At 44.2% G+C, this 21,582-nt stretch overlaps 1 protein-coding gene and 5 non-coding genes across 6 annotated transcripts; 2 read left to right on the top strand and 4 right to left on the bottom strand.

The window, feature by feature from the left end:
• Positions 1 to 781: 781 nt before the first annotated feature.
• Positions 782 to 912, bottom strand: LOC139325012 (U8 small nucleolar RNA). The gene has a single exon (XR_011601074.1). It is a non-coding gene; the product is annotated as a U8 small nucleolar RNA (small nucleolar RNA).
• Positions 913 to 3,558: 2,646 nt separating this feature from the next.
• Positions 3,559 to 14,066, bottom strand: TMEM107 (transmembrane protein 107). The gene is made up of 7 exons (XM_070954357.1): positions 13,988 to 14,066; positions 13,014 to 13,166; positions 11,408 to 11,505; positions 9,530 to 9,597; positions 8,116 to 8,216; positions 4,985 to 5,081; positions 3,559 to 4,854 (listed from the first exon to the last, which is right to left on the bottom strand). The coding sequence occupies exons 3-7, from the start codon at positions 11,492 to 11,494 to the stop codon at positions 4,785 to 4,787; spliced, it is 423 nt and encodes a 140-aa protein (XP_070810458.1). The 5' UTR covers positions 11,495 to 11,505; positions 13,014 to 13,166; positions 13,988 to 14,066; the 3' UTR covers positions 3,559 to 4,784.
• A 2,161-nt stretch (positions 14,067 to 16,227) lies between these two features.
• On the top strand, positions 16,228 to 16,309 carry TRNAS-UGA (transfer RNA serine (anticodon UGA)). Its single transcript has one exon. It is a non-coding gene; the product is annotated as a tRNA-Ser (tRNA).
• Positions 16,310 to 18,424: 2,115 nt separating this feature from the next.
• On the bottom strand, positions 18,425 to 18,496 carry TRNAA-CGC (transfer RNA alanine (anticodon CGC)). Its single transcript has one exon. It is a non-coding gene; the product is annotated as a tRNA-Ala (tRNA).
• Positions 18,497 to 18,860: 364 nt separating this feature from the next.
• On the top strand, positions 18,861 to 18,934 carry TRNAT-AGU (transfer RNA threonine (anticodon AGU)). The gene has a single exon. It is a non-coding gene; the product is annotated as a tRNA-Thr (tRNA).
• Positions 18,935 to 19,450: 516 nt separating this feature from the next.
• TRNAG-GCC (transfer RNA glycine (anticodon GCC)) lies at positions 19,451 to 19,521 on the bottom strand. Its single transcript has one exon. It is a non-coding gene; the product is annotated as a tRNA-Gly (tRNA).
• Between the last annotated feature and the right edge of the window lie 2,061 nt (positions 19,522 to 21,582).

Raw genomic sequence — 21,582 nt, 5'->3', positions numbered from 1 at the left:
CGCCGTTTCATTGGTTTTGAAAGACAGCACCGCCCTTCGTCGAGCCTCCGGCTTTCTATTGGTCGGCTCTTTTTTGTTGAAACTCCATTGGACAATCCTCCCTCTACGAAAGGAAGGGGCTCCTTCCTCGAAAGCCGATTCGTCAGAGCGGGTGGGATTTGGACCCGTGGCGGAAGTTACTGATTGGCCCGATTTTTTTTTTTTTGAAGACTCCCCGCCCCCACACGTTTAGCCAATCAGGACGAAGAAGAAGGCTACCTCGAGAGATAAAAACCGGCCATTTTGAGAGGCTCGGGAGATTATAGTAAAAAAAAAAAAAAAAGCACCATTTAAAAATGACCGAGAAAGGGGTGGAGCTTACGTAAGAAACAAGCCAATGAATGACGCGCAGCTTTAAAAGGTTAAAACAGAAAGGCGTATTGGCCAATCAGAAAGGAGATAAAAGGAGGTTGTTAAAACAGAAAGGCGTATTGGCCAATCAGAAAGGAGATCGCGCACAATTTTTATTAAACGGGGCAGAAGGATCAAGCCGGAATAAATAAAAGAGATAGATAGTAAGTGGCCGCGGATGATGGGAGATGTAGTTGGCAAATTAAAGACCACCAAACCGAGTAAAAAAAACAAAAACTCTTGTTTTGGTTAGGAAACGCGCCACTTCCGAGTCAGCAAAGCAGCGTCTTTCCTCCATTTCACCCGGAGTTCACTATCGAACACGAGTCAGGTGGATTTACACGTTAGCTTTTTCCTTAGTAGACACGAATAGCAAAAGACCGTCAGGAAAATCAGAAAGGAGCAAACCGGGGTGTTGCTGTTCCCCGGCTGGCGGAGACTCTAATCATGTCTCATGCCTCTCCATTCATCATTTTCTGTTCTCCCGGAGGAGGAACAGGTAAGGATATACCTCACTGACGATACCCGCTTATATTGCCCCGTGGCGGCTACTCTCCGCGGGACGACCCGCAAAGTCATGGTGACTCCGGCAGGCATTGTTTTTTTCGCGCCCCCATCCTCCTTGCGAAGAGACCCTTCCTCGCCGTCGCCTTTTCTTTTACCGGCTCCCGTTGTTCTCGGTAACATCCCAAACCCCTCCCGGTAGCGGCGCCGATTAAATTTCCCAGCGATCCATGCGCCGCGTGATTTGCATAAAATTTGACGTCTCGCCCGAGTTAAAAAAAAAAAATAACCCGGTGACGTCATTCTCTTTAAATGCCCGGAGCGCTTTCCTGAATTGGGATTTTTGCTTGCAATTGAGTTGCCTCCATCTAATCTTCCAAAAATGGGTTTGGACAACTGGAAAAAAGGAGAAAGCCAAGCGAGGAGGACTGGGAGCTACTGGGAGGGCTAAACAACAGCTGGGAGAGATTTAAATCCCACCCTGAAGACGAATAAAAATATATTTGTGTTTTTGCATTTTTTGTACATATGTTGTGCACTGACAATAAAGATTTGATTTGAATTGAATAATCTATTCATCAATATACGTTTGGATAGTATGGTGTATTCATCCCCAGGGCAAATAGATGGGAAAGAAATGGAGGGGGTGACAGATTTTGTTCTCCTGGCCTCCAAGATTACCACAGGGTGAAATCCAACAGGTTTGGGAGAACTGGTAGCGGAAATTTTGAGTAGTTTGGAGAACCGGCAAATACCACCTCTTGCTGGCCCCAGAGTGGGGGGGGAATGGAGATTTTGCAATATCCTTCCCCCAGGAGCAGGGAGGGAGTGGGGATTTTGCAGTATCCTTCCGCTGGAGTGGGATGGGAATGGGGATTTTGCAGTATCCTTCCACCAGGAGTGGGGTAGGAGTGGAGATTTTGCAGTATCCTTCCCGTGGAGTGGGAATGGGGATTTTGTAGTATCCTTCCCGTGGAGTGGGGTGGGAATGGAGATTTTGCAGTATCCTTCCCCCAGGAGTGGGGAGGGAATGGGGATTTTGCAGTATCCTTCCCCTGGAGTGGGAATGGAGATTTTGCAGTATCCTTCCTGTGGAATGGGAATGGGGATTTTGCAGTATCCTTCCTGTGGAGGGGGGTGGGAATGGGGATTTTGCAGTCTCCTTCCCCTGGAGCAGGGTGGGATCGGAGATTTTGCAGTATCCTTCCTGTGGAATGGGAATGGGGATTTTGCAGTATCCTTCCTGTGGAGGGGGGTGGGAATGGGGATTTTGCAGTCTCCTTCCCCTGGAGTAGGGTGGGAATGGGGATTTTGCAGTCTCCTTCCTCTGGAGTGGGGTGGGAATGGAGATTTTGCAGTATCCTTCCCCTGTCATGCCCACCAAGCCACAGAACAGGTAGTTAAAAAAAAATTGGATTTCTCCACCGGGACTGCAGCCAAGAAATTAAAAGACGCTTGCTCCTGGGGAGGAAAGCTATGGCAAATCTGGACAGCATTCTAAAAAGCTAAAGAGACATCATCCCAGTAGTGAAATCCAAATCTTTTTACTACCGGTTCTGTGGGCGTGGCTTGGTGGGTGTGGCAGGGGAAGGATAGTGCAAAATCTCCATTCCCTACTCACTCCAGGGGGAAGGATATTGCAAAATCCCCATTCCCACCCCACTCTGGGGCCAGCCAGAGGTGGTATTTGCTGGTTCTCCAAACTGCTCAAAATTTCCGCTACGGGTTCTCCCGAACCTGTCCGAACCTGCTGGATTTCACCCCTGCACCACCCTGCCAACAAAAGTGTGTATAGTCAAGCTATGGTTTTCCCAGTTACAATGTACCGCTGTGAAAGTTGGACCGTAAGAAAGGCTGAGCGCCAAAGAATGGAGGCCTTTGAACTCTGGTGCTGGAGAAGACTCCTGCGAGTTCCTTGGACTGCAAGGCGATCCAACCGGTCAGTCCTAGAGGAGATCAACCCTGACTGCTCTTTAGAAGGCCAGATCCTGAAGAGGAAACTCAAATCCTTTGGCCACCTAATGAGAAGGAAGGAAGGACTCGCTGGAGAAGAGCCTAATGCTGGGAACGATGGAGGACAAAAGAAGAAAGGGACAACAGAGAACGACGTGAATGGATGGAGTCACTGAAGCAGTCGGCGGGAGCTTAAATGGACTCTGGAGGATGGTAGAGGCCTGGAGGAACGTTGTCCATGGGGTCACAATGGGTCGGACATGACTTTGCGACTAACAACAAATTCATCCCCAGGCATATTATCAAAAATTTGGGTCCTCGGCAACCAGACATGTGATCAAAAATTTGGGTCCTCAGCAACCAGGCATGAGATCAAAAATTTGGGTCCTCGGCAACCAAGCATGATGCAAGCTGCATTTACTCTAGTGCTGACATAAGAAGGAGAGGCGGAGGCATCTGGAAAGGGACGTTTGACTTTTCACCTATTTATTTTCCCTGGAGATAATATCCCCTAGGAGATGGGATGGGAGGGGGGAAATTCCTTTGAGCTGGAGCAGTAGATTAGGGGTAGAGTGACTTGGAAAATGGCCAATGAGTGCAGAGGAGTGGGGAAAGGAAAGGGAGGGTTTTGGGTCAGGAAGTCAGTGTTGGCTACGATGAAGTCGGAGTTAGAATGTCGTGCTTAATAAATGGGAGTTTTTCATCAAAGACTTTGTTTGAAATGCAATTTATTTGAGACGACCTCGAAACCTGACACATGTGATCAAAAATTTGGGTCCTCGGCAATCAAGCATGTGATCAAAAATTTGGATCCTCGGCAACCAGCATGGATTTACGACCGTTTGCAACGTCCAAGGGTCACGTGATTGCCATCTGTGATCTTCCCGGCCAGCTTCTGACAAGCAAAGTCCCTGGGACTCACTTAACAACCAGATGATTCAGTGATTTCCTTAACGACGATGATGAAAAACCCCCAATACAACTCTCGTTAACAACAGCCTTGCTAAATCATTGAAATTCTGGGTAAATCTAGGTTTGTCGGTAAATCACGACAAACCACTTTATACGATTTATATTTTGCTGATATACTGTATGTGTGTGTGTGTGTGTGTGTGTGTGTGTGTGTGTGAAATTGTTTTGGATGCAACGAGGGAAAATGAAATCAAGATCCCCAGTGGATTTTTTTTTTTCTGGCAAAACGAAGGGAGGAGATGGCATTTTCGTCCACTTTTTAATCCTTGCTTTCGCACCGCAATTTCAGGTTGTGTAGTTTTGAAGGGGAGGATGTCAGCTCCACCACAGAAAAAGCTGTATCATGGCACGTGAGATGTTTCTGGGAAACGCAATATGGCCTTCTTAACCGATTCAGATTTCAGGTTAAAACGGGGGTGTAGAAGACTTGTGGACTTCAACTCCCAGAATTCCTCAGCCGGTTTGTAGAAGGTAGGTAGGTAGGTAGGTAGGTAGGTAGGTAGGTAGGAAGGAAGGAAGGAAGGAAGGAAGGAAGGAAGGAAGGAAGGAAGGAAGGAAAGTCCATCCATTTTAAAGTCCCAAAAAGTACCTTGTCAAGAGACAACTGGACTTCCTTGTTTTTTTTTGAAGACGTTTCGCTTCTCGTCCAAGAAGCTCCCATCTTAAAGCTGCCAAGGTTGGTAAATACTGCCCTTGATGAAATTTCGGAGTGCCATCACAGATACAATACTAGGAGGCTTGCCCTGAAGGAGTCCAAGCTCTGCAGAAGATCCAGCTGCTTTTTTTTTTTTTTTGGTCCATTGAGGGGTGAGCAAAGATGGAGCTGAAAACCAGAAACAGCCAATAGTCCTAAATGAAAGAACATTTGACCTCCGTCTCATGCTCTGTTGGAGCTCTCCCTGCCCTGGGATCATCCGAACGAGAAGTCTCTTTTCGGCCAGGAGTTGTCGTCCTCGTCCTTCTTTTCACAACAGCTTCTTCTTGAGTCCAAAGACGGAGATGAAAAGGAAGATCTCGACCACAGCAGGTAAGGCACTGGGGCAGAGGGGACGAAAAGAGAGGGGAAGGATCAGTATCCCCCAAAGACGAGCATCCCTCTTACTGAATCGGGCGAATTCCGAACCCTCGCGAACAAATTGGCGACCGCGCAGGGACAGGCATCTACCTGCAAAAGCCCAGGATGTACCAGTACGTGACTATCTCCCAGCGCTCAAAGACGAAGAAGGAGAGGCAGACGGAAGCACTGCAGTGGGCGGCCAACGCTAACGAAGACACCGTCAGGGAAATCAATGGAGGGATTTGTTTCAAATGTTTTTAAAAGGGATTCCTGTCTTGGGAGGGTGGTGCGGGTGACCTAAAGGTGGAGCTCTCGCCTCGCAATCAGAAGGCTGTGAGTTTGATCCTAGGTAGAGGCAGATATTTCTCTCTCTGGGCACGATGAGAATATATCTGCTGAATATAACTCGGCACTGGCGACAGGAAGGGCATCCGGCCAGTAAACACTTGGCTCATATTCAGTTGCCCAAGACTCCACCCCGCAAGGGATTACGAGATCATTAAATGAAAATGATGATTCCTGCCTTAGAAGCAGGTCCGCCATCCTCAGCCATTCTCACAGGATTTTAGAATTTGTCTGGAATGGGGATGGGATGGGGGCAGAAGAAAAATCTTCAGAAATAGAGACTAGTCACGCTGCAAGGGTCAAAGTTGGATTATCCTAAAGGCCTGGTCCAGACAACCTGCTAAGCCAATGGGTGTATTTCCGGGCCACGCAGAATTATTTGGCTGAATGGAACCAGTTGTAAGAACACAATCACTGAGCTTCTTTTTCTGACATTCTCGCTCTTTTTTCTGGGGGTGGGGGGGGATGGATGACAGCCAACCTGCAAAACGCAAAGATCCACCAGTAGACGCTGGCATCCCATTGCTCGAACAGGAAGAAGAGCAGCGCGACTCCTGCCGAAGCGTGAGCCAGGGTGGCTTGGGAAGAGAGGAGGCTCGGTCAGGGAGCACAACAACCATGGAAGGCAGACCCGTCCACAATGCTCTGGAGGAACACGGTGGGCTTTGGCGCTGGGCAAGAGCGCCAGGCATCCGTCTGGGTCTGGGGCTCAGCGGTTGAAAGAGTGGCTCTGCTCAACAGGGACTGAAGCAGGATTTAGGGAGGGAGGAAGAGAGAGAGGAGAGGAGACGAGGAGGGGGAGGGAAGGAAGAAGGAAAGTAAAAGAAGGAGGAAAGGAAGGACAGAAAAAAAGACGGAAGGAGGGAAGGAAGAAGGGACAAGAGGAAAAAACAGAAGGAAAGAGAGAAGGAAGAAAAAAGAGAAGGAAGAAGGAAGGCAGGGGAGGGAAGAGAAGAGAAGGGAAGGGAAGAGAGGAGGGCGAGGGAAGGAAGGAGGAAAGGAAAGGAAAGGAAGAAGGAAAGGGAGGAGAGGAAAAAAGGAAGGAGGGAAGGAAGGAAAAGAGAAGGAAGAAGGAAGGAAGGGGAGGGAGGGAAGAGAAGGGGGAGGGAAGGAAGGAGGAAAGGAAAGAGTAAAGGAAGGAGAGGAAAAAGATGGAAGGAGGGAAGGAAGGAGAGAAGGAAGAAGGAAATGGAGGAGAGGAAAAAAGACAGAAGGAAAGAGGGAAAGGAAGAAAGAAGAGAAGGAAGAAGGAAGGAAGGGGAGGGAAGAGAGAAAAGAAGAGAAGGGAAGAGAGGAAGAGGGGAGGGGGAGGGAAGGAAGGAAGGAGGAAAGGAAAAGAAGAAGGAAAGGGAGGGAAGGAAAAGAAAGAAGGAAGAAGGAAGGAAGGGGAGGGAAGAGAGAAGGGGAGGGAAGGAAGAAAGGAAAGTGAAGGAAGAAAGGAGGAAAGGAAGGAGAGGAAAAAAGACTGAAGGAGGGAAGGAAGGAGGAAAGGAAAAAGGGAAGGAGTGAAGGAAGGGGGGAAGGGAAGGAAAGAAGGAGGGGGAAGGAAGGAAGGAAAGTAGGTAGGAAGGTAGATAAATCAGGGAAGCAATTGTGTAGCAAACTTCCTAACTCTTGAACGGCTGAGAAATAAGGACAGAAAGGAATACAGGTAGCCCTCAACTTACAACAATTCATTTAGTGACTGTTCAAAGTTACAACAGCACTGAAAAAAAAGTGACTTATGACCCGTTCTTCACACCTATGACGGTTGCAGCAATCCTCGTGGTCACGTGATCCAAATCAGAGTGCCTGGCAAACCAGCTCATATTTATGACGGTCGCAGCGTCCCGGGGTCACACAATCCCCTTTTGCGACCTTCCATCAAGCAAAGTCCCCGGGGCAGCTAGATTCCCTTAACAGCCGGGTTACTAACGTAACACCTGCAGTGACTCGCTTTTAACAAAACCCTGAGACCAAAAATGTAATTGACAGTGTAAGGTCAGGGTGTCGGCAGGGAGGAGGCGACAACCAGATATGGAAGGATGGCCGCCATCTTGATCTCTTTTAACCACCGTCTCGCTCAGAAACAGGAATTTTGAGCGCTGTTGCGGTCGTAACCCGAGGACCACCTGTAATTCCCTTTAATCAAAGCAGGTGACCTTAATCTGAAATGTTTGCTTTCCTGCCTTCGTTAATCCCTATCCTTCATTAAATGGTCACGTAGGGCCTGGAAGCCAGATGGGATATAAATCCAAGAAATTATCATCATTATCTTTCCGACTTGGAAACGGGCCAAGACGCTGCCATCGTTCGTCAACGCCAACCAACTTTTTATACCGCGTTTCCCCAAAAATATATTAATTTTTGCTCCAAAAGACGCATTAGGGCTTATTTTCTGGTTAGGTCTTATTTTGGGAGGGAAATACGGTACTAAATACATCCATCTCACTGACAATCTTAACTGGGGCTTATTTTTGGATTTATATTACGAGCATCCTGAAAAATCACGCTAGGCCTTATTTTCCGGTTGGGTCTTATTTTCGGGGAAATAGGGTAGCTGTAATGTACACTGAAGATAGCATTTAATTTCGCTGTACGAGGTGCGACGACAACAAAGTAAACGAAAACTAAACTAAAAACCAGTCGTCGAGCGTCCCGCGGTCTCAGAAGTGGCGGGACGGTTCCCGGTGTGAGAACAGGTCGTAAGTCAAAGTTTTTCCCATGTCGTCATCGTTAAATGAACGGGTCGTAAGTTGAGGATTACTTGCGGCACTTTCCGGGCAATTTGCTTTCACGATTTTGGGGTTCGTCTCGTCTCTATGGTCGAGTCATTTTTCTAAGGTGTTTTTTTTTAAGGGAGGTTCTCTCAGCCCAGCCCGTCCTCCGATCCCCGTTTTCTTTACAAAGGATACAAAGCAGGCTTTGCAAGTTGTTGAACATGGACACCCCGGAAAGGAAGCCAGCCAGCTCTACCACAAACAGCCCGAGGGTTACGGACAAGGCCACCACCATCCTAGAAAAGAGGAAAAAAAACCGCGACGGGACACGCTGAGGAGAAACTCCGCCAGCTAAAACTTTGCAAAGAGCTTCAACGGCCAATAGGGCCGCTTAAATTGCGGGGGGACCAGGCAAAGGGAACAAATCCTTTTCATATTTAAAATCGTGTCATATTTCGTTCCCTGCCTTCGGTTGTTTTTAAGCTCTGCCGACCAGCAGTGGGTTTCACATATTCGCATTCGCATGCTCGCTTTGCGCGTGTCTTCCACACACATACGCCCAGCCTTCCGCGCATACGGTTTGCTTGTGTGCACACCTTACGTGTATGCGTCTGGGCTCGAAAACATGACTAAACAGGATGGCATTACGCTGGAGCGGGTGGGCGGGAGAGTGGGCCTACCCACATTCGCTGCTACCGGTACACACGAACCGGTCTGAACCGGCTGAATACCACCTCTGCGGCCAACCACCTTAGCAAAAACCAGAAAGCGTGAAATGCCGCTTTCTTCCCTCATATCACGGTTTATTTGAAAAGGCCAACCGGTGATTAAATATCCCGCAGGCCAAAGCAAGTGAAATATACAGTATTTTTAATTGGTTTGTCATTTTAAACTGGGGCCAAATTAATATATATTCTTTTAATTGTTTTTAATGTTTGTATTGTATGTTTTTATCTGGCTGTATACCGCCCTGAGTCCCTCGGGAGAAGGTGCGGTATATAAATTCGAAATAAAATAATAAATAAATAAATAAATAAATTTCACCACCACAGGCAGCTTTAAGCTGTGTGGATTTCAACTCCCAGAATTCCCCAGGGCTAGGGAATTCTGGGAGCTGAACTCAAGATTTTACGGTATAAACCAGCTTGTCTTCACTCAGTTCTCACTGTAATCAAGTTTTGCATTAATGACTGGCCTCTTAGGATCAAACAATTGGGGTTTTTTGGGGTTTTTTTCCCTTCCCCCATTTGCAAGTCCAATAAAAACGTTTAAAAATCCAGGATTTAGGAGCGCTTCGGCTTCCCAAAACTGACTCTGATCCCGAGCACAGGCTTCCGATGCTGCAATGCCCATCCTTCTCAGCCACCAACCCTGGCAGCCATTGTCCTCAGTGGACAGAGAAATCCAGAAACTTGGAAGACGGCTACATTCGTAGCGGCCCAAAAATTCTCTCTTTGAAATACTCCGGAAAAAGCTTCTTGCCTCTTGTTGACCCAAAAGCAAAGAGCATCAGGAACCACAGAAAACCTCTCCAACAAAATTTTGAAAGTCAGGCTACTCCCCGACTGCAGCAAAGGTGGATTTTAGCAGCGGCGGTATAATGACTCACTCGGTGTCTCGGCGGTTATATTCTTCCGGCGTACACTGAAGAGGGAGGGAAGCACGGACATTGTTTTCCTGGAGGGAAAAAAAAAATAAAAACGGAATAAAAGAGGGGAGAGGGGGGGCAAGCCTGCAGGAATAGCTGGCTAGGGGTGCTAGGCTCTTCCGGTCGTGTTTTGGAGCAGTAAGGCAGCAAAGCCTGGCCTCCCCCTTGTTTTTGAAGTGTGCAGAGGTTTGGTGGAGGGAGAGAGAGGCAGGATGGATGGATGGATGGATGGATGGATGGATGGACGGATGGATGGATGGGGTACCCCTTGTTCTTTTCCAATGAACCCAGCAGGATTGCCAGGAAGGGGGGGGGGATGGAAAGGGCAAGGGATTCTGAAAGCATCCAAGGTGAGCTGAAGGGCTACAGAGAAGCTCTTGTCAATGTAAAAATCGATCCACCCATCTCTCGATCTATCTATGCATTTTCATTTCATCATCTCTGTATCTGTCTATCATTATCTCTATCTAGCTGTCTGTTGGTCTGTCTGTCCTGGCTATCACATATATATATCTTTCATCTATCATTACCTATCATCTAGCTCCATCTATCATATCTATTTATCTAATCTATCTATCTTCTATCTCCCTCCTATGTATCTTTCATCTTTCATTTCTATCATTTATCTATATATATATCCATCTATCATTTATATATATATATATATATATATATCCATCCGTATCTATCATCTATCTCCCTATGTATCTTTCATCATTTCTATCTATATCCATCTATCATTTATCAATATCTATCTATCTATCTATCTATCTATCTATCTATCATCTATCATCTGTCTCCCACCTATGTATCTTTCATCTATCATTTCTATCATCTACATCCATTTATCCATCCATCCATCGATCCCTATCTATCCATCCATCCATCCATCCATCCATCCATCCCCTATGTATCTTTCATCTATCATTTCTATCATCTACATCCATCTATTCATCCATCCATCCATCCATCCATCCCCTATGTATCTTTCATCTATCATTTCTATCATCTACATCCATCTGTTCATCCATCCATCCATCCCTATCTAGCCATCCATCCATTATCCCTATCTATCCATCCCTATCTATCCATCCATTCATCCATCCCCTATTCATCTTTTATCTATCATTTCTATCATCTACATCCATCTATCCACCCATCCCTATCTATCTATCCATCCATCTCCTATGTATCTTTCATCTATCATTTCTATCATCTACATCCATTTATCCATCCATCCATCCATCCCTATCTATCTATCCATCCATCCATCCATCCATCCATCCCCTATGTATCTTTCATCTATCATTTCTATCATCTACATCCATCTATTCATCCATCCATCCCTATCTATCTATCCATCCATCCATCATCCCTATCTATCCATCCATCCATCCATCCATCCATCCATCCATTTCTATCTCTATGTGATTTTTATCCCACATTTATTACGCTACTTTAGATGACCATTCGCTGTGGCCAACTCGCCACGGACCAACTCACTGCGGGACAAGAGTTGCACTAATATCAAAGAAATGGTAGAAACAGACTCATTTTAAAAAAGGATGCAAAAGGAGGGACAGAATGAAATGCAAATGGCAAAAATGACAATATTTTTTAAATTTCTTTTATCTAATGACATAGAATTGTTAAAATTGTCCAGTGGCGTGTTGGCCGGGGCGAGCTGTCCCATTGCATTCCTCAAAGACTACTAAACAAAATATCTCTGGGCTCCTTTTTCGAGGACACATCCTAAAAGCAAAAGGAGACCGAGAGGGAAGGGGATATTTGGAAGAGGTCCGAGGGACCAAGAATTGAAACTAGGAAGGAGACTCTCACCCTGGACCAGAAGATGGTGATGACAATGACCAGATGAGCTGTTAGGACCAGAAATCGAGAGGGAACCAGCCCGCTGACCAACGGCATCTTCTCCCTTCCTGCGAAAGACCAAAAGAATCCTCACAGCCCAAGGAGAAACATCTATACCCAGAATGCAGAATAACAAGAGTGGAAGGGACCTCAGAGATCTTCTAGTCCAGCCCCGATCAAGCAGGAGAACCCTATACCATTTCAGACAAATGTCATCCAATTTCTTGTTAAAAACCTCCAAGGTTGGTGCACCTACAACTTCTGGACGCAGGCGATTCCACTGATTAATTGTTCCCACTATCAAGAAATTTGTCCTTAATTTGTCTCCCCAAACTGCTGGAAGTGTGGGGAGATAGGTACTTACTATCACGTATGGTGGACCTGCCCTAAGGTAATCGAATTTTGGAGATTTATACAGAGGTGGATATTAGAAATCACGGGATGTAAATTACAATTGAAACCAGAATATTATCTATTAAATATTAGGCCAGATAAGATAGGCACGAATATATATCACAATCGCAGCAAGGATATGTTTTGCTCAACATTGGAAGGGGAAAGACCTACCGGCTGAAGATTTGATTTTGGGAAAAATTATCGAATATGCGGAAGCTGACAGGTTAATAAAAACTCTGAGAGATCAAAAGGATTCTGTATATTTTCAATGTTGGGACCAATGGTATATCTGGTTGAATAATAGAATAAAAAAAAGGATAAGGTTAGTGTAGATTTTATTTTTTATTTGTATATCTTGACTGAAGTTAATATACTGTGTAAAGCTCCCGTCACGATCTGTGTGAGAATAAATATTTTGTTGTAAAGAAATAAATAATATATATATATATAAAAAAAGAAATTTGTCCTTAATTCTACATTGCTTCTCTCCTTGATGAGTTTCCATCCGTTGCTTCTTGTCCTGCCTTCAGAGGCTTTCGTTTGAAGACGTTTCGCTTCTCATCCAAGAAGCTTCTTCCAGTTCTGAAGAACTGCTCCCCTTTGCTCTGAAGAACTGAAGAAGCTTCTTGGATGAGGAGCGAAACGTCTTCAAAAGGAAAACCAGAAAAGGCCATTCGCCTCTTGGAAAAAAAGCACCTTTGGGACGGACATTCCACAAACGATCCTCTTATGAAATTAGGCGAGGTGGTCGTACCAACGTGTATTCAGGTAGTCCTTGACTTACAACATTCGCTTAGCGACCGTTGGACGTTCCAACGGCACTGAAAAAAACTTGACTTATCGCCGTTTTTCACACTTACGACCGTTGCCGCACACCACACCAAACCGGTCCCTTGATCAAAATTCAGACGCTTGGCCGCCTGCTTCATATTTATGACGGTTGTAGCGTCCCGAGATTGTGCAATCGCCTTTTTTACGACAACATTCACCGAACAACCATGTTAGTCATTAACAACGGCATGCGATCGCTTAACCCCCCCCATGGCGAGACAGGTCGTAAAATGGGGCAAAACTCATTTAACAACTGCCTCGTTTAGCAAGGGGAAATTTGGAGCTCCGCTGCAGTCGTAAGTCGAGGAATACCTGTATCATGATCTGCTTTCTCCACCTTGTAACTTACTTTGTGTGCACCGATCCCCAGACGTGCAACGGAGTCTTCAAATCTGGTTCTTTTATCAGGGCGCACTCAGGATCCCCGTCTTTGGGGGTGCAAAAATCCAGCTGCTGATTTCCCCCTTTCACAGATCCAGGGCCGCTTTTAAGGGTCGTCTTCCTAAACGAGAAAATCAATGGAAAATTAATATTTTTAATAATAATAACAACAGTAATAGTAATAACAATAATAGTAATAACAGTAATACTATTATTATTAGTAATAATACTATTATCTAGTAATGATATTAATATTAATGATAATGATAACAATAACAATAGTAATACTAGTAATAATAATTATTACTATAACTATTATTAGTAATAATACTATTATTATCAAGTTAGTAATGATATTAATATTAATGATAATAACAATAGTAATAATAATAATAATAATGATAATAATAATATTGCAAATAAACACATCCTTTGCAAAGTCAAAAAGCATCCTCATCTATGGAATCCAACGGGGCAACTTTGGGCCAGCCTACCTCGCAGGGTTGTTGTTACGGGATGGGAGAGATGGGGAGCAAAAAAGAGGGGGCTGAAAGCATGGGGTCTCCCGAGAGCATCCAAAGTCCCTGGAAGAGGAGCCCATTCGTGCCAGTTTTCACTCCCCACGTCCCTCCAGTTGTTTTTTTGCAGCAAGGGGCTGCGTTCACACGTGTCTCTTAACACGGGTTAACCCGTTTAAGAGGTTTGCGCGGGGAGGGGGGGAGAAGGGGAGGGCTCAAATCAACCAATCCGCCCGCGCTCCCTGAACACGTGACCCTCCCCTCCCCACCGAAGCGCCAACCCTGCTCCACACCCAGCCCTCTCCCCGCGTGTCGTGTGAACGCAGCCACATTTTTACCACAGATTTGGCTTTTTGCTTCCCGCCGCCCCCAAATGCTCTCTTGCCCTACTAACGACACCCCGCCCCTCCCCGTCACAGCATACCCCTTTCCCGCCCGCAGATCAAGCGAACTCCCTCGATGTCTCAGGCTGCGGGTCTGGTTGCTAGGCCGCACCGTTGCCCTGGCAACCGCCTAGGCCCAGCCTCGCTTTTGCCTCTCCGGCGGGGAACGGGCTTCGCTCAGTCTCGCGAGACTTTGAAGGCCGCCTTCTTCTATCTCTCTCCGGCCGCCATTTTAACTACGGGCAAATTGCCCATCTGTTGGAGGAGGCTGCTGAGATATTTTTAAACAGATATTTAAATAGATACTTAGTGGAAGAGAATAAATGTCCGTCCAACGGAAGAAAGGATGGGAGGCTCTGAGCGGCAATAAAAGTTTTGCTGCACAAGCCCTGGGATTCCTTCTCTATCTTTTGAACCAGGATTCCTGAAAGCAAAAATCCTTTTATATGCAAACACACACAAAAAAGTGGGAATCTTATGAAACCTACTAGGGCTAACTGAGGGGGGGGGGAGAGAGGGAGGAAGGAAGGAGAAAGAAAGAAAAAAAGAAAGAAAGAAAGAAAGAAAGAAAGAAAGAAAGAAGAAGGGAGAAAGAGAGAAAGAGAGAGAAAGAAGGGAAAAGGGAAAAAGAAACAAAAGAAAGAAGTGGAAAGTCAAAGAGAAAGAAAGAAAGAGAAAGGAAGGAAGGAAGAGAGAAAGAAAGAAAAAAGAAACGGAGAAAAGGGAGAAAGAGAAAGAAAGCAATAGAAAAGAAAGAAGTGAAAGAAAGAAAATAGAGTAAGAAAAAAGAAAGGGAGAAAAGAGGGTGAAAGAAAAAGAAAGCGATAGAAAGGAAGGAAGAGAAAGAAAGAAAATAGAGAAAGAAAAAAGAAAGGGAAAAAGAAAGAATGACAGAGAAAGGAAGGAAGAGAAAGAAAGAAAATAGAGAAAGGGAAAAGAAAGGGAAAAAGGAGCGAGAAAGAGAGAAAGAAAATAATAGAGAAAGTGAGAAAGAAAGAAAAAGAAAGGGGCGGACAAAACGAGAGAAAAAAGAGAAGGGGAAAGCGAAAGGAAGCAATAGCGGAAGGAAGGAAGAGAAAGAAAGAAAATAGAGAAAGAAAAAGGGAAAGAAAGAGCAAGGGAGAAAGAAAGAAAAGAGAAAGAACGAGCGGGAAAGAAAGTGGGGAGGAAAAAGAAAGACAGGAAGAAAGGAAGGGAGAGAAGGAAAAAGCAAAAGCAATAGAGAAAGAAAAAGAAAGAGAAAGAAAGTGAGAGAGAAAGGAAGGAAGAGAAAGAAAGAAAATAGAGAAGGGAAAAAAGAGGGAGAAAGAGACAGTAAGCGATAAGAATAAGAATAATTTTATTTCTATACCACCCTTCTCCCGAAGGACTCAGGTTGGTGTACATAAAAAGCACATAGAGATAGAGAAAAGAAGGAAGAGAAAGAAAAGAGAAAGGAAAAGAAAGGGAAAAGGAGGGAGAAAGAGAGAAAGGAAGTGATAGAGAAAGGAAGGAAGAGAAAGAAAGTGGACCTTACAAAAGAAAATAGAGAAAGAAAAAAGAAAGGGAGAAAGAGAGAAAGAAAGCGATAGAGAAAGTGAGAAAGAAAAGGGAGGACAAAATGAGAGAAAAGAGAGAGAAAGGGAAAGCGAAAGAAAGGAATAGAGAAAGAAAGGAAGAGAAGGAGAGAAAGAAAGAAAAGTAAGAACGAGAGGGAAAGAAAAAAGAAAGGAAGGGAGAAAGAAAGAGCGGGAAAGAAAGTGAGGAGGAAAAAGAAAGACAGAAAGGAAGGGAGAGAGAGGAAGGAAGGGAGAGAGAAGGAAAAAGTGAAAGAGAAAGGAAGGAAGGAAGAGAAAGAAAGAAAATAGAGAAAGGAAAAGGGAAGGAAAAAGAAAGGGAAAGAGAGAGTGAGAAAGAAAGCGATAGAGAAAGAAAGGAAGAAAGAAAGAGAAAGAAAATAGGGAAAGAAAAGAAAGCGAAAGAGAGAGTGAGAAAGAAAGTGATAGAGAAAGAAAGAAAGAAAATAGAGAAAGAAAAAGTAAGCGAAAGAAACAGAGAATGAGAAAAAGAAAGAAAGAGAGGGAAAGAGAAAGAAATGAAACAGAGAAAGAAAAAGAAAGGGAAAAAAAGAGAGGGGGAAAGAGAGAGAAAGCGATAGAGAAAGAAAAGAGAGAGAGAGAGAGAATTTCCCAGGTGAATCCAAGAAAGAAACACCTGGCTATTTAATAAAAAAAACATTTATTTATTATCCGATCACAGAGGATCCATTTCGGGAAAGGCGTCAAAAAAGCGTCCGGAGTGAGCTGTGATGGCCGAGTGGTTAAGGCGTTGGACTTGAAATCCAATGGGGGCTCCCCGCGCAGGTTCGAATCCTGCTCACAGCGTGTTCCCTTTTGCACGCTTGCCTTTGTCTTACGACCGACGTTTCAACAAGGACTAGGGGGGAAAATCCACCTTTCCCTTTTTCAGTGCTTTTGATGCTGAATATAAGCCAATTTTTTGGGGGGGAAGCCTGGAAACTTTGGAGGGTTGGAAATTAATGCAACTTTCAGAATTCCTCTGCCGGCAAAGAGCATTTGGGGAGTCGAAGTTTACCCTTCTTAAAAGCTTCAAAAAAAAAAAAAAAAAGAAAGAAAAAGATATATAAACAGAAGGGATTCCCCCCCCTCCAAAATAATTTAAAAATAATTTTTATTAAAGAGTCTTTGCAGACCAAAAGAATTTTGCAAAATGCATTGCAAAAAAAAAATAAAAAAATTGCAAGAGTTGGAACCAACTTTTGCAAAAGTTCAATGCTGCCAAATATATATATAAAAAAAAGATTCAAAACAGAAGACGAGACTATATCGGTTGAACAAAACTCCGCACTGGCGACAGGGAAGGCATCCGGCGACTCTGCTAGCTCCATTCAGTTGCCCAGACTCCACCCCGGCAAGGGATTATGTGGTCGTTAAAAGAAGATGACCGAGATTTGAGTGATTGGATCTTTTACAATTTCTGTAACTTTGAAGAAGTTTGGGATTGGTGCAATATGGGCTTTTGTGTGTCGGCCGGGCAATTCCTCTTGTGGCGAATGTGGCTTTTGTCCTGTCTTGTCTTGGAGGTGATTTTCTTCTCATCCTACCCTTAGCTTGCCATGTTTTCCTGCAAGGAGTTTTGAAAGATCCTCGTCTTGAGTGGGCTTCCGCTGGCAGTATTTTGCTTTGCTTGTGGATAGAGCCATCTAGACAGTTGGCTTCCTCTTTCAATAAGCCCTTGGATCTTGGGTGAGGAGCTGCTTCTAATCCTATCCCTCTGCTTTTTGTTAGCTGTCAAACTTTACTGCAAGCAGTTGGGAAATATCCTGTCTGCCTGCAGTATTTGCTTTGCTTATGGATAGAGCCATCTAGACAGTTGGCTTCCTCTTTCAATAAGCCCTTGGATCGTGGGTGAGGAGCTGCTTCTAATCCTACCACTCTGCTTTTTGTTAGCTGTCAAACTTTGCTGCAAAGCAGTTGGGAAATATCCAGTCTTGAATGGATTTCTGCCTGCAGTATTTTGCTTTGCTTATGGATAGAGCCATCTTGACAGTTGGCTTCCTCTTTCAATAAACTCTCTGACCTTGGGTGAGGAGCTGCTTCTAATCCTACCCCTCTGCTTTTTGTTAGCTGTCAAACTTTGCTGCAAGCAGTTGGGAAATATCCAGTCTTGAATGGATTTCTGCCTGCAGAATTTGCTTTGCTTATGGATAGAGCCATCTCGACAGTTGGCTTCCTCTTTCAATAAGCCCTTGGATCTTGGGTGAGGAGCTGTTTCTAATCCTATCCCTCTTCTTTTTGTTAGCTGTCAAACTTTGCTGCAAAGCAGTTGGGAAATATCCGGTCTCGAATCGATTTCTGCCTGCAGTATTTTGCTTTGCTTATGGATAGAGCCATCTAGATAGTTGGCTTCCTCTTTCAAATAAGCTCTTTATCTCCTTAAATAATCTGCTGTGGACTATTGAGAAAGATTTGGGGGGCTGCTTCCTGCCTCTTAAAAAAAACCATGTTTCTCCATTTCTCCTTTAAGGAAATATTAATATCCTTTTTTAAAAAAATAATATTTCCCAAAATATTTCATTCTTCGGGGGGGGGCTTCCCAATGGGTAAAAAGAAAAAAAACCTGGGGAAGAAGGATAGCAGAGGGAGGGGGTCGCAATCCCAAATATCTCGATTGTGAAAATGTAATATTTTTGAATGACATATTTTGGGAAATATATATATATTTTTTTTAAAAAGCAGAAATTTCATGGCAAGCCTGCATTTCCCCTCCGCCGCCAGGAGGGGCCGCTGTCCTCCTCTCCATCTTTCCAACCTTTCTGCTTGGAAGAAAGGCAGGGAAAAAAACCGAGATTTTTTTTTTTCTCCTCCCAAAAAAATGTCAGATTCAGAAGAAGGGGAAAAAAAAACTTTTTTTCTTCCAATTATTTTTTTAAATATTTTTTTTTAAAAAATTTTTCCCCCCAAATAAAAATAAAATTGTGGAGATGCCGGGGATTGAACCCGGGGCCTCATACATGCGAAGCATGCGCTCTACCACTGAGCTACATCCCCTTGCCTGGCCTCCCGTTCGCTTGCTATGCTATTGATGGCTTTAGCATTGCATGGAATCTTTGCAAAAAGGAAAGGAAGAGTTCCTGAGCATGCACAGAATACTTTTTGCATACGGGCCGGGAGCAAAAGTTGGACGAGCATGTGCAAAGGGCGGAAAGCGCCCTTTTATTTTATTTATTTTATTTTTAAAAAAATCTTTAGTGGGTGATTTCTTTTTTTTCCTCTTTTTTTTTTTTGCACAATTGCTGCAGCAATTGTGCAATTGTGCAATTTTTTTATTTTAAAAAAAATTAAAAAAATTAAGATTATGCTTATTTCTACCTTTACATACTGAGATTAGGAAAAAGGGAAATGTTGGCCAAGTGGCGCCGTGGCTTAGTTGGTTAAAGCGCCTGTCTAGTAAACAGGAGATCCTGGGTTCGAATCCCAGCGGTGCCTTGTTTTTCTTTTCTTTTCTTTCTTTTTTTTCTTTCCTTCCCTAAGTTCCCCTAAATTCCCTCTCCCCTCTCCCGTTTCCCCTTCACCTCTGCAAAGTGCCCACGGATGCAAAGAGCTGCGATGGCGTTTTTTTCTAAAAAAATGCATTTTTTTTTGCATTTTGGATTGATTGCATTGATTGCATTGATTGCATATCAGTCAAGTTACTCTTTGGTTGCTCTTTTGCAAATTTTGCAAAGCTTCACTTCCCCAGGGGTTTTTTTTTCTCACGTGCCCCCATCTCAAAACTTTTTTTTTTTGTGCAAAAAAAAAAAAAGAAAGAAAGAAAGAAAGGAAAGGGAAAAAAAGAAAAAGAAAAAAAACCAGGGATGCAAGGCAAGAATGGAACTGCAACGTGGGAAATTGACACGTGGGAACCCAGCTTTGCAAGGAAGTTGGGTGGAGAAAATGTTCTGCAATTGTGGGATCTGCTGGATAGGAAAAATTAAATAAATTTTAAAAAAAGAAAAAGTAAGTTGCATTGGCCGGGAATCGAACCCGGGCCTCCCGCGTGGCAGGCGAGAATTCTACCACTGAACCACCAATGCGTTCTCGAGCTCTTTTATTTTTTGTAAGTATATAAACTCCATTCAATGCAGAAAAATGCCATCTAGTATTCCACGGGTAAGTCCTCAATTTATGACATAATTGCATCCCACATTTCTATCGCTAAACAAAATTCAGTGAGTCGGGCTCCGTTTTACGACCTTTCTCGCCACTGTTGTTACGGAAAATACAGCGGGTGTAAAATTAGCGACATGGTCTTTAAATGAATCGGGTTTCCCGCTCCTTGCGACTTTGCTGGTCGCAAAAGGTCGCAAAAGGGGACACCGTCATAAATAGGAGTCGGTTGCCAAGCGTTTTAATTGTGATCCGCGTGACCAGGGGGGAAAATGTGCGACGGTCGTTAAGTGTGAACGACGGTCGCGAAAAAAAAAAAGTCACGTGTTTCAGTGCCGTTGTAACGTCGGTCACTAAATGAACTGTTGTAAGTCGAGGACGACCAATACCAGGGGTCGGCAACCTTAAAACACTCAAAAGAGCCATTTGGACCCGTTTCCCAAACAAAAGAAAACTCCGGGAGCCACAAAACCTTTCCCGTTCTATTTCTTGTTGCGGCCACAAAACTAACATTTGTTGTTTTCGGCCAAAAGATTTAATAATTTTAATGTTTGGACTTTTAATGTTTGTATGATCTGTATTTTATCTTGGCTGTTCACCGCCCTGAGTCCTCCGGGAGTAGGGCGGTATAGAAATTTGATAAATAAATAAATAAAATAAAATAACCTACGTAGTTGAATTAAACCTTCTGTTTTCTTCTGAAACTTTTCTTTTCTGGGATTTATCCACGGTTGGCCTACCAGAGGTTGAAAAGCTCAATGAATCGTGTGCTGACGCATATTTTGAGCGACAGGGAGCCGCAGCAGAGGAGTAAAAGAGCCACATGAGGCTCTGGAGCCACATGCGGCTCCGGAGCCACAAGCGGCTCCAGAGCTTCCGGTTGCTGACTCCTGTATGATTTTTTTTTTTTTATCTAATTTTTATCTAATATATTTTTCTACTTACTATAGTACATTACCAGTTGTTCTACGCCTAATGCCTTCACTTGTAAAGCCCCTTTTAAATTGGGTTTTAAATGTTTTTAGATAAATTGGACGTCTTAAATTTTTTTTGAGCCCAAATTATTGAATCTGTTTTTAATAGTTTTTTTTAACTTTTTGTATGTTCTTTGTATTTTTATCTTGGCTGTTCACCGCCCTGAGTCCTCCGGGAGTAGGGCGGTATACAAATATGATCAAATAAATAAATAAATAAATAAATTATTAATAACACTCTTACCGATATTAGGATTGCGATGACGGTCATGACTCTGTTGTGTTGCATGGACGTGGAGAGCTTCCGCGCCCGAGACAAATTCCTTGCGTGTCTAAATCGCGCTTGGCCAAATCAAGCGTTCAATTCAATTCGATTCTTTTTTTTTTTTTTCCCCTCCCACCTTCTCCCAGAATTCCCAACAAATCGCTTGGATTTTTATCCCGACAAATCGCTTTTCTCTTCCTAAACTGCTCGTCTTAGCAAGACAGGCTGAGCTTCCCTGAGAGGTGCTCATCTCTGCTACTCGGATGAGCTCACTAGCATCAACCCCCTAACTTTCCCCCCCCCAACTCACCCCCCCCCCCCATTTATAACCACTGCTCCGTACACCCCCAGCCATATGGCACCCACTCCCTTAATAATCACATCTGGAGGGAAGGAGTTGGACTGCTGTGTGATGTCTTGGAGAGCGATTGTGGCTTTTTTTGGGGGGGCAGCTGGCTTTGTGTGTGAGACTCACTGTGACGGAAAGACACACCCCAATGAGAACACTTTCCTGCACCGGTTTGTTTTCATCTGCTTTATTTGAAACCCAAGAACGATTCAGACGTGCCTGGCAAAAGGCAGAACTGCAAGAGGCAAAAATAAGAATTTTTTTTTTCTCTCCCCGCATCGTAAGACATTTTTCGGGGTGCCGCGCAACGGGTCTTGGTTGAAGCCGGTGAGGCCAAGCAGAAGATGCCCAAAAGAAAGACGATTTTCAAAATAGTCTTTGTGCCAAGAGATGCAGGAAA

This window comes from Pituophis catenifer, unplaced genomic scaffold, assembly GCF_029215685.1.
Source record: "Pituophis catenifer annectens isolate HBS135680 unplaced genomic scaffold, rPitCat1.0.hap2 SCAF_15, whole genome shotgun sequence".
Classification (NCBI taxonomy): Eukaryota; Metazoa; Chordata; class Lepidosauria; order Squamata; family Colubridae; genus Pituophis; species Pituophis catenifer.
The sequence above is the reverse complement of the archived record's forward strand: the minus strand, read 5'-3'. Positions and strand labels throughout refer to the sequence as shown.

Excerpts from the sequence above, each read along its gene's own strand:
- TMEM107 (XM_070954357.1), bottom strand. The coding sequence starts at position 11,494 with ATGCCGTTGGTCAGCGGGCTGGTTCCCTCTCGATTTCTGGTCCTAACA. Across the intron at positions 9,598-11,407 it reads TCACCATCTTCTGGTCCAGG|GAAAACAATGTCCGTGCTTC; the intron begins GTGAGAGTCTCC and ends TTTTCCCTCCAG. Across the intron at positions 8,217-9,529 it reads TATAACCGCCGAGACACCGA|GATGGTGGTGGCCTTGTCCG; the intron begins GTGAGTCATTAT and ends CCTCTTTTCTAG.